The sequence below is a fragment of the Acomys russatus genome, chromosome 15, assembly GCF_903995435.1.
Source record: "Acomys russatus chromosome 15, mAcoRus1.1, whole genome shotgun sequence".
NCBI lineage: Eukaryota > Metazoa > Chordata > Mammalia > Rodentia > Muridae > Acomys > Acomys russatus.
The window spans coordinates 49,142,257-49,159,470 of NC_067151.1; the positions used below are offsets into that span (position 1 = coordinate 49,142,257).

The following is a 17,214-nucleotide window of genomic DNA, read 5'->3' on the forward strand; positions in this document are numbered from 1 at the left end:
AAATGCTCTACCACTCTACCACAACCCAGCCCTTTTGTGACAGTGTTTAAAGAGTAACCAAAGTGAATGAGAAAGAACTTACTTTAGTTGATTCTCTGCATCAGCCAATTCAATTCTGGAAGGCACAGCTTTCCCCATTTCTTCAAATTCTTTTTCATGAGTCTTATTAAATACATGTTATGTAATATTAATATACTCAATAAATCAATTATACCACTTTTCATGTAACATATATAGCTTTCATATAGCCATTTAATTGTGTGTGACATTATTTATTTCTACAAATGACTCTTTAGTTATACCATACATGTTCCAGAGGGAGAAAATTCAGTGATTTATCCTTGAGGAAATTTAATGTTGTTCTCAGTATTTATAATTGTCACATTTGATACTAATAATAGCAATTTATGTAACAACTGTCAATCCCAGTAGATTGCTGACAACCAATTTTCTGGTCTTCTTAACGTACTGTCTGAAATTTATTCTAAAAATCACATATGTTTTCTTCGAGGTTGCCAAATACAAACAGCCAAAATATTATGAATGTAACATTAATATAATCCCTGCTTATTTGTGGTTCTTCTCTCTACATGTAGTTTATTTTATTTATGTGTAATAATATAAATGTATATGTAAAAAATTAAAAAATACTAAATGGTGCGTATGGGTGTTCTGTATTTGACTAATATCTGCCACTTCTTTAAAGGATCAATAAACCACTCATAGAAGAAAGAAAAGCTGTAACAGCTACCAATCCAGTGGTCACAAAGGAAGCAAAAGGTGGGCTTTGCATTCTCATGATGTTCTGAAACAGCAATCCAAAATGTCAGAATGTTTCTAACAAAGTCATAATTCAACTATTAGGGAACCAGGAAGTAAAAATACAGAGGCTGGATCACATCTGAGTCAATTTGTCTGAGCTGTGTTTGGCTGTCTCTAGTTCCCATTGTAACTTCTAGGGTTGTACTGGCATTACTATAAAAACTCCCCTAAACCACAAATGCTATCTTTTCCTTTAAAAGAATATAATATTACTGACATCCCAGAAACTACACATTACACCTAAATATATTTAAATAAGATGCTATGTGAGGGAAATACCCTTTTTATGCACGCCTGAGGAGAAAAGGAGCTGTGTGAGCTAACATAGCAGAACAATTGCACACCTCCCATGATGCATGCCTCCAAAAATGTGTTGATATTAAGTCAGTGTTTACCTGTGGTCTCTGCAATAAAATGAACAATTTTATATTCATCAACAAACTGGAACCCAAACATGAATTTCTTCTTAAATTCTAACAAGTTAAAGAAATCTTACTGATAATAACAGGAAGACAACACGATGACGTATTTTCTAGGTTAAACAATTTGAACAGCCACTATATACTTACAGTATCCAGTTCTACTATTGTTAGTGATGGTGGAGGTCTCTCTATATTCACTTTTTCTACTGGCATAAAAAGGGGTGGATATTTTACTTTGAGCTCCTCAGCTAGGAAATAAAATTGAAAAACATTACCAAAAAGCATATCTGGTAATTTACTGTCTAGAGATAATGCTACCAAAAATAAAAAGTCATTCATGAATCTGCACAGAGATGAAACACTGCCAATTTCCTCAGCTCAAACAAAACACACATTTCCTTGCAGTTATTGTCCGTATGCAGCTATTAAAGTTAGAGCAAGACACTATAGCAAATAAAAGGAGCTGGATTTTCATAGTAAAGATCAGAATGATACATGGACAAAACATAAAAGTGTGTGTTGATTATTGCTTGGTTATATAATTTTAAACAGTAAGTGTTAGAAGATCTAATCAAAGATCAACTGACCGTCACTATCAGCATCACTTTCATTCTGAGTGCACTGTGCCTCAGCAGTGGTTTCACGTCGAGGTGAGAGTGTCTTTGGTAGCATGTTACAAAGTTGTTCCTGAGGAGTTCTAGAACACAAGAACGATTCAATTAAAAGAGAAAAACATATTAGTTGAACTTTCCCAGACAAGGTATTTACTTGTCAAGTGAGTGAGAATTCAAAACTAATGCTGAAGTTTTTACTATAACATTAATTCATAGGTTGCAATTAATAAAATTTCAATGTGATAAAAGTTTTTAAATCAATTACCCATCACCCAAGGAGTTTTACAGTTGCATACTGTGTTTTGTTATAAGATGAAGGCCAAAGTCACGATACAAGCCAATAGTCTCTCAAAAGCCACATGGAGTCCAAAGAACACGCCATGCTGTTGACAAGGCTAATTTACAAGTATATGTTTTAATCTCACACACTTGGCACTATGTTGATGAGTTCTAAAGCAACCTAAGGGAATTTATCTAAACTTTCAACACATCAGTAGAGTGGCAAATGGGGTTCGATTATAGGAATGTGAGATGTTCTGTCTGTGGCATCCATTACCTAATTAACAACAAGGGTGGATCCAAACTGCTTCAAATGGAAAGCATGAAGCTTAAGAATTCTCAGAGTTCAAGAATGCGTATTTAATTCTGGAGGATGTTCACAGACTTGTGAGGTTTACTTTTAAATCAAATATAAATAACTGCACAATCCTTATAGATAATGCAAACTCACATGGTTGCCATGTAAAAGACCCCATCTTAGTAGTATTTTTAATACCAACATAAAACATAAAATTTGTCCATTTTTATTCTAACCACTTTTATGACACTCAGTTTGAATAGACGCTAGATTAAATAATCTCTACTATGATGCTCATTATTAAAGATGATGGTATTAGGGGTGAGGGGGTGGAGAGCCTACTAGTTCCAGGTCATTAGGCAGAGAACACAGTAATAGCAGGCATCTGCGCAGCCTGCTCTTCAAGGAAACCCTAGCTGTGTTTTCACTCTACAGTGCATCTTTTCTTGCTTGTAAATACACTGGTTGCATCTTCTAGTAAAGTGTACAAATCACACAAGCACAAAATATTGTGTTACTCATCTTCACATACTAAAAAACTTTGAAGACTTTAAACTCCACTGAGAGTTTAACTAAGTAAGTTTTATAAAAGACTATTAGGTAATAAAAAGACCAAAAGGAAACTGGCACTTGGTCCCCAGAAACTGCTTCCTAGTTCAATATTAGTTTATTGTGCTAATAACTCCCTGTATATAGCATAAGTAAAAATAGACTGTTATCCAAGTGCTTCATGAAGCAAACCAACTTTAGTTGTTGGTTCATTTGCATCTTTATTTTATGATGATAGCCTTACAGAGTTCTGATAGCAGAGTTGAAGAGCGGGGATACTACACATTATTTATTCTATATTAAATCAAGAAAATTCATGCCAATAAAATTTAAGTGATTTCCTAGGAGCCTCCCCCACCCCAGGTATTCAAGGGGATAACCCTAGCTGAGAACCCTAGCAGCAGGGCATACTAGTACTGAAGTGGCCACATCCTATAGCAGTACAGGATGTCCATTGGTGGGAGGTGGTCACCAACCCAACCATAAACATCCTCAACCCATAATTTGTCCTGCATACAAGAGGTATAGGGATAAAAGATGGAGCAGAGGTTGAGGTAATGACCGACCAAAGACTGGCCAAACTTGATCCACTCCATGGAAGAGACCCAACTCCTGACACTACCAATGATACTCTGCTATCCTGGCAGACAGAAACATAGCAGAACTATTATCTGAGAGGCTTCATCCATCAGATAATGGAAGCAGAGATACAGAAACCCACAGCTAAACATTAGGCAGAGCTCCGGGAGTTGTATGAAAGAGTTATAGGAGGAATTGCAGGCCTGGAGGAGTCAAGAAGACCTACATAGCCAACTAACATGGACCAATGGAGGATCATAGAGACTGAGGCACCAACTAAAGAACATGCATGGAATGGTTCTAGGCCCCATACACATATGAAGCTGATGGGCTGCGTGGTCCTCAGGTGGGTTCCCTAACAACTAAAGTGGGATTGTTTCTGACTTGGACTCTGTTGCCTTCCTCTGGATCCCATTACCCTAGCATAGCTACCTTGTCTTACCTCAGTGAAAGTGGAGGCTGATGGGACTTGATGTGACAACAGTGTTGGTACCCAGGGGTGGGGAATATGGAAGAAGTGTGAGGAAGGATAGAACTGGGAGGAAAAGAGGGAGGGTGATTGCAATTAGGATGCACCTATGAATAAACAACACTTATCTTTAAGAAGCCTTGGCTTCCATTATTCCATTCCCAATACCTCTCATAGAACCATAAAATATAAAGTCGAATATACCTTTTATAATAGTAGTTACCACTTCTCTGAAACTTAGCAATTTTTATCTCTCCTCTCTCTCTCTCCTCTCTCTCTCTCTCTCTTCTCCGTCTCTCCTCTCTCTCCTCTCTCCTCCTCTCTCGTTCCTCTCTCTCTCTCTCTCCTCTCTCTCTGTCTCTCTCTCCATTCCTCCCCTCCCCCCTCTGCATTCTATAAACACGTATATGCATCTGTATACTCATATGTGTGGACGTGGGTGTGACAAGGCTGGTCATTCATTAGTGTCACTTTTCAACTGCCCTCTATTTTATTGTATTCAGTCCTTAATGGTCTTGACCTTGTGTCCTCTTGACCTTGCCCAGTATAGGCTGGCCTGCCTGTCCACTGATTCCCAAAGATTTCTTGTTTCTGCCTCCCTGGCACTAAGATTACTAACATTTGCTACTATGCACAGCGTTTTTTACTGTATGTTCTGGGGATTAAATATAGGTTGTCATGTTTGTAGCAAAGACAGTTCACAGACTGGTTTATTGATCTCTCATACTCAGCATTATTGATAAAAATCCATTTAAATATAAAAGAAATATCTCCTAGAGCTTATGGCGAGAGTTACTAGCCCTATAAGAGTACCCACTTACTATTATTTTTCTAAATGTACATAGTGTTTCTCTACACATAGATTAATGCAACTCTCAGTCCTCATCAGAACAGAAGCTAAAACAAAGACTCAGAAATGATCACAGTGTAGAGAAGTGTCTGTGGAGTACTTGTCCATAAGTGGACATTCTACATTCGCCCTCTTTCCAAGACAGAACATAGGGAAAAGTGGGAAGAAACAAATGTATTCTGAGCATGATAGGAGCATTACATCCATATACAGCCGGTAGCTGTGGTTGCTTACGCAGTCCAGCATGAGATCAAACCAGTCAGCAGCCAGCTGGGAAATAGAATGGTATGGGAAAAGAGCACAAGAGCCCAACTCTAGCTGAGAAACTATTGAAAGCTGATGGCTGCTGAGGGAGGATGAATTGGTTTTCTTTTTCTTTTCTTTTTTTTTTTTTTTTTCTTCTTCTTTTTTTTAATTTTTTATTATTAATTTATTCTTGTTTACATCTCAATGGTTATTCCATCCCTTGTGTCCTCCCATTCTTCCCTCCCTCCCCTTTTCCCCTTATTCCCCTCCCCTATGACTGTTCCTGAGGGTTTTTTTTTTTTTTTTTTTTGGTTTTTTGTTTTTTTTTTTTTTTTTGTTTTTTTTTTTTTCCGAGATAGGATTTCTATGTGTAGCCTTGACTATCCTGGACTCACTTTGTGAGCCAGGCTGGCCTCAAACTCACAATGATACACCCACCTGCCTCTGCCTCCCAAGTGCTGGGATAAAGGAGGTGAGCCACCTTTAAGGGTGTGGTCCTTGGTAGGTTGGCCATGCTCCAGTGGATGGCAACACACACACTCTCTCCTCTCTCTCTCTCTCTCTCTCTCTCTCTCTCTCTCTCTCTCTCTCTCTCTCTCTCTCTCTCTCTTTCTCTCTCATTGGGTCAATACTAATTATACAGAAGAGAAATAACATCTTTTCATGAATAATTTCAATTGTAAAATGGGAAAAAACTAGAAAATCATCAGTGGAACAACAAAGTAGAATTATGACTAGGCTTAAAAAAGTAGTTAGAAACAGAATACCACTCCCAGGGAATATGATTTATGAGAATGTCTGATAGATGAAATGGGCTTCCCTGGAAATGGATGTTTTTGTATGATGAAGCACAGGCTTTGTGATCACTATTCACTTGCAGGCTAGAGAGTTTCTCTAGCATTTTTGTTTTTCAAAATGTGACTCAAAGACCACAATCATAGCACCCATGTCACTTAGGAGGAATTGGAACTACGGAAACTGCGTACTTAGATTCAGACCTACTTTATAAAAATTGACATTTCTCCCATCATTGGTAATTTTAACCACATATAGGGCCTCAGAGTTTATGACTTTGAATGGTATAAGCTCAATTTGTTACAAGGCAGAGATGGCTACACTTCATTGTTCCTGCCAATAGATTTTTAAACAAATTACAAGACCAAGCATCTGACCAAAGGTCTTTGAAAAAATAAACTGATTAGAATTAATAAAGGTACAAAATTAAAGATCTAATTTATGTTAAACTAGTTTAATTTAAAATATGTTTCAATTTAATACAATTGTAAAATAAAGCCACAAATATCTATGCTAAAACACAGAAAAGTCATTTTAAAGTATTTTTATTTATTACATATTTTTTATTGTTAGTCTTAAATTCTACACTTTATTTGTGCCTTTCCCCAGATATACATTTCTTATATTTCTCAAGGTTAAAATACACAATATGTGTGTATAAATATAATTGATTAAAATTATTGCTAATATATCCAATAGTAATTTTAAATTGCTTTAAAACAAGCCTTACAAATACATAGTATACTTACAAACTGCTTCAGAAAGCCATGTCCCACAAGCAAGAAACATGAATAACTTCTATTTCTGATAAATAGTAATGTTAAAATTTTACTGAATACCTTCTGTGTTTCTTAAGCCATAATTTTTCCATGTATGACAGACTGTCTTCTGAAAATTCAATATTAATTGGTTCTGTCCAAATTTTCAAATTTGTTTGTACTTCACATTCTTCCACTGAGTCTATAAAGATAAACACTGCACATAATTAATGTAGCCATGCCTATAAATTAGCATACCTTTTCTTTAGATAGAGTGTCAGTTGTTTATGGAGTATAATTCTTGGCATTTATCCTTATAAATGCAATTATTGTTATCTAATGATATATGCTATTAATATAATATCAAGACTAAGATATAAATAATGCTAAAGGATTTTTAAAGCATTGGATTTAATAATTGATTCTGTGGACAATTCTTTGAAAATCTCTTGAAATAAACGAATCCTATGAGTCAAAAGCTTTCAAAGTGCAACATCTCATAAATGAAAAAAGGTAAATAGAGTCAGTGTATATTCCACACACCCAGCACCTGCACACACACACATAAAGGTGTATATTACAGCCACTCCTAATAACATTTACACTTTGTGGGGAATAGAAAAAGGTAATTAATAATGAATTTTATCTTATTTAGAATGAAGAGAACAAAGGTTCCAGTGGACATTTACCTTTGCAGTCATTTGCTCCCAAATGCTATTCTTTCTGAAGTATGACAAACTACAAAACTACTCAGGGCTATTTGAAAGTGATGAAGCTTTTGGGGAAGGAAAGCTGACAAGTCCAGGACAGACAGCTCTTCCAATCTCCAGATACTATCCCTCTATCTAGGCTGCAACACCCCCAGAATAAAAAGCTGCAAAAAAGAAAGGAAGGAAGGAAGGAAGGAAGAGAGAGGAGAGAGAGAGGAGAGAGAGAAAGAAGAAGAAGAAGAAGAAGAAGAAGAAGAAGAAGAAGAAGAAGAAGAAGAAGAAGAAGAAAAGAAAGTGGTAAGGATTAAAAAGAAAATGTTTAGGTATTTTAACACTAAGCTCACCCTAACATCATACTGCAGACTTTAGAGATTATCATCTGGCAGCAGCCAAATGCAGGTAGCTGCATAAACCAGAAGAACGGTGTTTTTCAGTTCCTGTCCTTCCAAGAGTATTGTGGGAAAGAGACAGAGGAAATTCGGAGGGTAATGACCAGAATCTATTAAATGATAGAAGGAAATGAATTAGGATTATGCATTGTGAACAGGGACATATGATGGGAGGAAGAGGAGGTGTGGGAAGCATGCTGAAGTTGAAAGAATTTTATCACAATGGTTGAGAGGAGGAGGAAGGGCGGCCTTAGGTTGGTTCTTTTCAGAGACGCGAACCACTGTACTTGTGACAGGGCTAAGGCAAGTAGCCTGTGGTTCATTTTTATCCGTTCAGCACTGGCGCAGTCTCAGGAAATAAACATGAGACACCTGGCCTTAATGTGCTTATTGGTATATTTCATGAATGAATGTGCCTAGTGACAATCGCATAACTGCTAGGAGAAGAATCTTTGGCTCAGCGGGACATTTTGCTAGTCAACTGAAGAGCATAAGGATTCTTCATGAGGTGTGGATCCCTGAAAGAAAGGCCTCATGGGCTATCATAGAGGCTTTGTTTGTCTTCTTGTCTCTGGCTAAGAAACCTTCTTTTCAGAGAATTTGTATGAGATTCTCCACCATTCCTCGTGTTGTGGTCATAGGCATTTTTCTTAACATGCAACACAAAAATCCTAAAGTAAATGGGTGCCTGAAGAATCTGAAGAAGCCCCGGATACCTGAGTAGAGGAAAACAAACAAGCCAATGGGAGGATTTCAGCAGGAAGGTGAGAGAAAAGAGCTTTAGGCCACATTACAGCCTCTGGACATCAAAAGTACCAAACATTCACACTAAAGAGAAGGAGTCTCTGCATGACTAAAGTGAATGAAGGGAAAAGTCAGTGACAGACACAGCTGGAGAACTGGGAAAGTTAAAACACGCAGCTCGGCTAAAGGGTTATTAAATGCAAAGATGCATAAAGTTATTTCTAATAAAAGGTGTATATGTTAAGCATAGTACTTAGCTCCATTGTTTGAGCAAAAATTTAAGTGTCTGAAATTTTAAGTGTTGGAAATAATGGGAACAACAGAAAACTTTCACACACTTCAGATGGAATGTAAAATATTGGAAATACATTTCTGAATAGTTCACTTTTAATCTAACTTGAGGACAAATTTTCCTGAAAAAAAAAAAAACACCCCAGCTATTCAACTCTCAAGTATTAACATCCCTAGAATTGTGTTCAGGACATAGTTCAAGTCCTGTACAAGAAAATGTATAGTAGTATTATTTGACATGGTCAAAATGAGAAATACCCTAAACAACAGTCAACATTGAAACTGAGAAATAGTGCCACATTCACAAAGGAAATTAGTAAGCATTTAAAGCAGTTGGACTACAACCACACATATGTCATTCATGAATCCCAGATAAATAATATTAGGTCATATAAAGCATAAAATAATATAAATAAATTATATATATATATATATATATATATATATATATATATATATATATATAACACTTGCAAATTTAACAATATATTTTGAGTAAACCCCAGGGAAACCAAGGGAATAAACTATAAATTACAGGTTAGTAAAATGCTGGAGAAGATGGAAAAATAGAGGATAGTCATATGGATAGGCAGAATCACAAGTGCTTATTAGTTTTTCTTCAATGAGCTGTAAAGTTTACAATACTACTTTTATACATGTTTAACACTGTAGATACAATCTATATGAAATTAAAATATTTACAAGCACACTTATGACATTACCAATAAAGTGTATATATTCTTGAAAATATCAAAATTAAATATGTCAAGAACAGATCTTACTATAATTTCTACACAGGAGATCCATAGTAAGAAAGAAAGAAAAAAAGTGTAGAAACAATCACTCGAAAAAGGACGTTGTTATTTTTTTCCAAATATTCTTTAGATTATCATAGCATCTTTCCCCAACTACCTGTTCTAAATGCACCTTATTCTTTGATGGAACCTCACAGTTCTTTCTTTTTGAAACTTCTCAGTTAAACATATATTCTTCTTTGAAGTGTGTAAAGCCATATTAGCCATTTCCTCCCTGGGACCAGTTCCTCTATGAACATAATATTAGACATAAGATGTCTGCCACATGACACAGTTTATCTGTGGGTCCCACACCCATCAGTCTCATCTTGGTGGTTTAGCCATGGCACAATTACTTCTGTAACTGTGCTCTAACAGGGCCAGAGAAGAGACCCTTCCTGACACTTTAGTGATGACAGGCTCCAAGCTACAACAGAGTAATTTTTCCACCTATTGTGGTGGAAGAATGACAGGAGTTTCATAGGATATAACAGCAGCCTGAAAGAAAAATGTCCAAACTTCATGAGATAGTGTCTTCTACAGGACCATGTTAAACCTTGTGTAAATTACAATAAATTCTCTTTTTAATAGGGCTCATATATTATTTTATTGTGTTCTTACCCTCTGTATAGAAACAGAATAATAAGATAAGTCTACAAATTTAAAATTTAGGTACAAAGTCAACATAATTAAAATTCCAACAGTCTCTTAAAGTGATGTTAGAAGTTTGACAGCAGACGGTATCTGTTGTGCATTTTCTTTCTTGACAAAAGTCACTTGACTTTGACTCTGATGAAACAACTTTCGGGGCATCATTATTGTATGTTCTAATAACAAATTCTTATCAAAGCAATGGTCCATCATTTTCCCAAGTCAATCAATTTAACTGTGTACTTCAGAATATAGCATTGATGCAACTTTAAATAAAACTCTTTCCCACTAAATTTGTTCTTACTAGATACAAAGATGGCTTCTCCAGGTGTCAATGTGATATTGACAGTGATAAAAATTTATAGAAAATGTAACACATGATAAGAACAATGGATTTCATGGATGTAGCTGCACTTTTCTTATACTATTATGGGATAATATTTCCTGGCAGTGCCATGATAATAAATAAGGCTTACTTAGGACATGTACTGTAGGCAGAGTAAGCCAAACTATACCTAAAATATGTATTCACCCATGATGATATATCACTACAGAATCCATGATTGAAAAATGCTCACTATAACCATTCTCACTGTGACAGTTGTTCTCTGTTCACTGAATTTTCCTAATAACATCCACCTAATAGCCAATCACTGTCTATGTGTAGAATCAAAAAAATCAAGGTGTTACAGACTACACAATACTATAAAGCCTGAGACATAAAGTAACTATGGAATTAGACATTAAAGGAACATCCTAGCCCTGAAACATAAATTATACCACTATTTCTGATTATATTTAATAACAGAATAGAAAACAATGTATTTACTGTGTCAAGGATCAGTACACTAGAGCTTGTAATTTAAATCTGACCTATTGTTTCCTATGACTGAATTTCTGTGTTCATAAATATAAGATTTTATTGCAACACAGTGCAACTTATTGATTCATGTGTTGTCCATGACCTTTTTCGAACTTTATAAGGTTGGCTAGCTGAATATGCTTATAGAAAATGTTTATCAAGTTCTGTAATAAGTCAAGAGCATCTCTTCAATGGTAAATATGGTGGTACATTTTGCGATAAGGATATAGCATCTAAAAAACAACAATGGTTAGTTTGATAAACTTTATGATGATCTAATCATCCTGTGAACATTAGCTTTTTCACTTAATAATCAATCATTGATGAAAAAATTGTCCATAATCCCATCAAAACATAGTTGCTTCAGGCATTTCATTTTAGAATATGAAAGCTTAAGGAGGGGGTAGAAAATTCTATGACTTTTGTAATTATTCCTTTTTATTTGTTTTCTTTTCAAGACAAGGTTTCTCTCTGTAACCTTGGCTATCCAGCCTTTCTTTGTAGACCAGGCTATCCTTGAGCTAGCAGCGATCTACCTGCCTCTATCTTCCTGAGTACTGGAATTAAACACCTGCACCACCATGCCAGGCTTTCTACTTATGAATCAACTTTTATACCACCTCTAAGACTTGCCTTGCAAGGTTTTTTTTTAATATTAGGTCTAAGGAAATAAGTACATTTTGGACCCATATTTCCAATGCACGAATATGAGGAAGAATTTTTAAAAGGCTTCATTTTTTTTCTCTTCATGTGCTATAAACCATTATAAACTCAAAACTAGAATTTAAGAGTGTTTCTGAAGTTCTGAGTATTGCATTTTCTTCATTTGATATCTTGGTTAAATTCTGCTCAGATAGAATTACCATTTTAGGGTTATTATTGTTGTGATAAAACACCATGATGAAGAAGCCAGTTGGAGAGGAAAGGGTTTATTTCACTTACAGGTTATTGTTCATCAATAAAGGAAGTCAAGGCAAGTATTCAAACCGGGCAGTAACCTGGAGGCAGAAACTAGTGAAGAGGCTACGAAAGATCGGCCTTCTTTTAGAACCAGCTTAGATGTGGCCAGATGCATTTGCAAAGGGCTAGCTCTTCCTACATCAATTACTGATTAAGAAAATGCCATGTGGGTTTATTTAAATGAAAGGAAAATATTGCAAATACAAATCTATTCTGCCTGTGATGTTCACTGTGGTCACATACAAATTATGGTTTATGGTTTACTTGCAAACACTTGTTCCGCAACCATCTCAGTTTAGGGTGCTGTTTTGGAGGCAGTGCAGTTTGGGAGGTTGAAGCCACACAATGAAAGAAGTATATTTTCTGAAGGCATGCTCTGTGGTTTATAGCAGTATCTTATTTCCTGTCTTGTATCTCATGCCTTTTCTACAGTGATGTAAGAAAGGAGTCCAGCCATCAGCTCCTGCTACCTTGGAGCCACCTGCTGCTGTATTTCCCCTACCTTGATGGACTGTATCATCTCCAACTGAGAGCCAAAATAAAGATCTCCTTTATGTTGCTTTGTCTGAGATTTCTAACACTGAAGAGAAACATTACTGATCTAATATATATAAAGTGCCCTTTGCTTTCCTGCCTTCAGACTTTCCCACCTGATGTATTGCAACAGTAGATCTACACTGGGATAGTTTCCTAACCACTGTTTCCTTGCAGTAAAATAAAAGCTGAGACTTCAATGCTCTATTCATGTGATTATGTGAATTTACATAGAAAACCAGGGCAAATATCCCCCATGATGAATTTATGCTTTATAAATATTAAACAACTCACCACTGGCTGCCTATTGTGTACACAAAGCTCCCTGGAGAAGCTGTAGCAAATTGTGCTTTATTGTTTTTAAACATTGTGTTTGTATTGTGAAGAGTGGAAAGAAAATGAAGACACCTTTATTTCGTTATATGAATATTTGAACAGTGTCCATACCTGGTTTTGTTGGATGTAAGTTCTCTTGCTTGTTTTCCTCCTGATGTCTAGCTCTCCACTGAGCTAAGGCTTCCTGGAAGGACTGGGCTGATGCTTCTTCATCAAAAGGCATTTCACACAAGGGCTTGTGCCTTGGATTTACACCTTCTCCTCCTTCTGCTGCTGTAGTTTCTACCTAACCAGTTAAAAAGGTAGCAAAGAAGGTTGATTAAACTTTCTGCATCCTAAAAACATGAAAAGAAGATCTAATTCACTCAGACAAGTATCTATTTATATAATGCACATTTGAGTGCTTTATTGTTTTCTTTAAACTCTGCTAGCATTTATAAATGTTCTGATCAAATGTTAACAATGTAAGAACCTATAAATCTGATGATTTTCTCTATTCTACCCCTATTTCTCCCCATCTACAGATGTTCTGGCTGTCTACACATTACTCATTCTTTCTTCTTCCCCAATTCTCTGGTACTTGTAAATTTCTCACAGTACAGCAATTGTGTATTAGGAGATAGGGTCTCATTCTATGTCTTTCCAAGAGAGGTCTCAAACTTGAGATATTTCTACTTTGGCCTCCTATATTATTGGATTATAAGCATTCGGTCATACCAGTTGACATGATTATAGATGTGTGGGGGGATTTTATGTGTTCTCATATAAATCTCATGCTGTCATTGTCTCCAGAACATTTACATTCTCAGAAGGTTTCTATCAGCATCTGCAAAGATCCTGAAGAACTTTCTCATCCTATGCTGTCACCTCCTCTCATTTCTATCATTCTACTGTCCAAGCTCACCTCACAATCTTGGAGAGCTGATGACCACTAGGTACATTTCCTCTTTGGGGCCTTGTACTAGTTTTTTAATCCTTTCCATAGCATTTCACAAACATTTCCCTATACCATTCAACTTTATCAATATTACTTTCCTCCAGAGTTCTCCACTGGGAATAGTGAATGTTCCTCATTCCTCTGCACCCTCTTTTCTGTTTGTTTGCTTTTCTCTTCTATAGCTTATTTCTGAGTCAGTATCTTCTACAGATAGCAAAAGAATCAATCTGGTATGAATATTGTCTTTGTCTTTTTATTAAGTGCAAATATAGTACCTGGTTACAAAATAGTAGGTTCCCTTAACAAGTAGGTAAAATGATCAACTAAGTTCATCAAACTGTAGGGGATTGTGCAACCCAAAGTGCTGGTTCTTTGAAAAAAGTAAATAACATTGATGAACCCTTAGCCAAGTTAGCTTAAAAAAAAAAAACCCAAAGATTCAAGTTAATAAAAATTGTGATTAAAAAAAAGAAGACATAACAATAGATTCTGAATATGTGCAGTCATCATCAAACCCCTAACCAGATCGAGACAAGGGACAGGATATTCTCTACAGTTAAGTAGAGACTGGGGACTGACTGCCACATGAACTCTGGTGCCTCGTATTTGGTCATGTCTCCTTGATGTGGAGGCCAGATGGCACTCAGAGGAAGGACAGCAGACTACCAAGAAGAAACTTGATACCCTAGCATCATATGCAAGGGGAGGAGGTCCCCCTCAGTCACAGTCATAGGGAAGGGGAATGGGGTGAAAGTGACAGGGAGGGAGGAATGGGAGGATGCACGGGATGAGATAGCAATTGAAGTGTAATATGAATGATTTTATTTTTTCAATTAAAACAAAACAAAACAATGGATTCTGGGGAAATACAGAAATAAAGACATGGTTTTAAAATCTGTTCTTCACCTAATTGGAAAAGCTAAAATAAATAGATGATTTTCTTGATATATATGATTTTACAAGGTCAAATCAAGGCCAAATAAGTGATGAAAACAACATAACCCTCAGTGAAATAGAAGTAGTAAGTACAAGTATACCAACCACAAGAAACTCAGGACTAAATGGATTGAACAAAGAATTCTATCAAACTTTCAAAGAAGAATTAGCACTGATACTTTTCAAATTATTTCACAACACAGAAAGAGAGGGAAAATTGTGTGATTCTCCTTATGAGGCCACAACTACCCTGATACCTGAACCACATAAAAACTCAACAAAGAAAAAGAATTACAGACCAATTTTCATTATGAACATGGATTCAAAAGTTCTCAATAAAATGCTTGCAAACACAATGCAAAAATATATCAAAGCTTTCATCCACCATGATAAATTATGGTATTTCCCAGAGATTCAGGAATAGTTTCACCTGATCAATGTAATCCACCACATTAAAAGACTGAAAACAGAAACCTGATCATTTCATTAGAGTCAGAAAAATTCTTATACAAACCAACACCCCTTCAAGCCAATAAACCCAGAAGAGACTAGAATTCAAGGTGAATACCCCAAAATAACAAAGGCAATTTACTGCATGCCAAAAACCAACAATCTAAATAACAAAAATTTGAAGCATTTCCACTAAAATCAAGACAAAGAAAAGGTTGTCCACTCTCTCCATACTTATTCAGTATAATACTTGAAATATTCTAGAACTGCTTTATAGAACAGAGTGGCCTTGAATTCAGTGTTTGCCTGCCTCTGTTTCACAAGTGCTAGATTTAAAAATATTAACCAATTACAACATAATATTCTGACTGAAGAGTAGACCCTCTAACTAGACAAGTCTCCTAGTTGAGAGAGAGGAACACCAAGCCACCCACAAAAACTTTTACCTAAAACTCACCCTGCCTACAATATGTGCAGGGATAAAGATAGAACAGATAGAGCAGAGTCTGAGGGAATGCCCATCTAATTCTTAGTCCAAGCCAAGACCAACACCATGGGAGTGCACCAACCTCTGACACTATTAACGATACTCTGCTATACTTGCAGACAAGAGACTAGCAAAGTTGTCCTCTGAGAGGTTCCACCCAGCAATGCTTCCAAACAGATGCTGAGACTTCACAGCCAAATACTGGGTAATGCTGATGGAGTCTTGTGGAAAAGAAGGAGAAAAGGACCTGTAGGGAACAAGAGCTCTACAAAAAAGACCAACAGAGCCAATTAACCAGGGCCCAGAGGGGCTGGTGGAGACTAAAGCCAAGGACCTTGCATGGACTTGGCCTAGGCCCCCTACAAAGATGTAGCTAATGGACAGCTCAGACTTCAATGTGGGTCCTCTAGTAAGGGTCTCAGGGGGCCTATCTCTGACATAGACTCTGTTGCCAGCTTCTTTATCACTTCCCCCTGGTGGGACTACCTAGCCAGGCCACAGGGGAAGGGGATGCTCTCAGTCCTGATTCAACTTAATGAGCTGAGGTTAGGTAGGAAGTAGGATTCCCCTTCTCTGAGGAACAGGGGAAGCAGGATGGGGGAGAGGGAGGGAGGATGGAGGTAAGGTGGGATGAAGCTATGACCAGAATGTAAAATAAATAAATATTTTTTTAATTTTAAAGAATTATAAAGCAGGGCTTCTTTAAAAAATAAATAATATCCTTCCTCTGAGTGCCACCAGGTCTCCCCCTACAGGGGACATGGTCAAATGTGAGGCACCAGAGTATGTGTGAAAGTCATACCCCACTCTCCACTCAACTGTGGAGAATGTTCTGATCATTGGCTAGATCTGGGTAGGGGTTTAAAGTTTACCACCTGTATTGTCCTTGGCTGGTGCCTTAGTTTGAGCGGGACTCCTGGGCCCAAATCCGCCTATCATAATGTTCTTCTTATAGGTTTCTAGGACCCTCTGGATCCTTCTACTTTGCTATTCTCCCATGCTTCTCTCATTTAGAGTCCCAATAGGATGCCTTCCCCTCTGTCCCAGTTTCCTGGTAAGTGAAGGCTTTTGTGGGACATGCCCCTTGGGCTAGTATGCAGATATAAGTGAGTATATACCATTTGAGTCTTTCTGCTTCTGGGTTAACTCACTCACTATGATCATTTCTAGCTCAATCCATTTGTCCACAAATTTCGGGAATTTCTTGTTTTTAATAGCTGAGTAGTATTCCATAGTGTATATGTACCACAGTTTCTTTATCCATTCTTCTACTGAGGGACACTTAGGCTGTTTCCATGTTCTGGCTATTATGAACAAGGCTGCTATGAACATGGTTGAGCAAATTTTCTTGTTGTATGCTGGAGTATCTTCTGGGTATATTCCAAGGAGTGGAATAGCTGGATCTTGAGGAAGCCCTATTCCAATTTTTCTGAGATAGCACCAGATAGATTT

General features: G+C 36.8%; 1 protein-coding gene across 1 annotated transcript in view; it reads right to left on the reverse strand.

The window, feature by feature from the left end:
* Zbbx (zinc finger B-box domain containing) overlaps positions 1 to 17,214 on the reverse strand; it is a 99,434-nt gene that overhangs the window by 40,001 nt on the left and 42,219 nt on the right. Inside the window, exons 8-12 of the mRNA XM_051157303.1 lie at positions 13,064 to 13,238; positions 6,763 to 6,883; positions 1,832 to 1,941; positions 1,392 to 1,492; positions 83 to 162 (exon numbers count right to left, since the gene is read on the reverse strand). Coding sequence (XP_051013260.1) covers positions 83 to 162; positions 1,392 to 1,492; positions 1,832 to 1,941; positions 6,763 to 6,883; positions 13,064 to 13,238 — 587 coding nt within the window. The remainder of the gene's footprint in view (positions 1 to 82; positions 163 to 1,391; positions 1,493 to 1,831; positions 1,942 to 6,762; positions 6,884 to 13,063; positions 13,239 to 17,214) is intronic.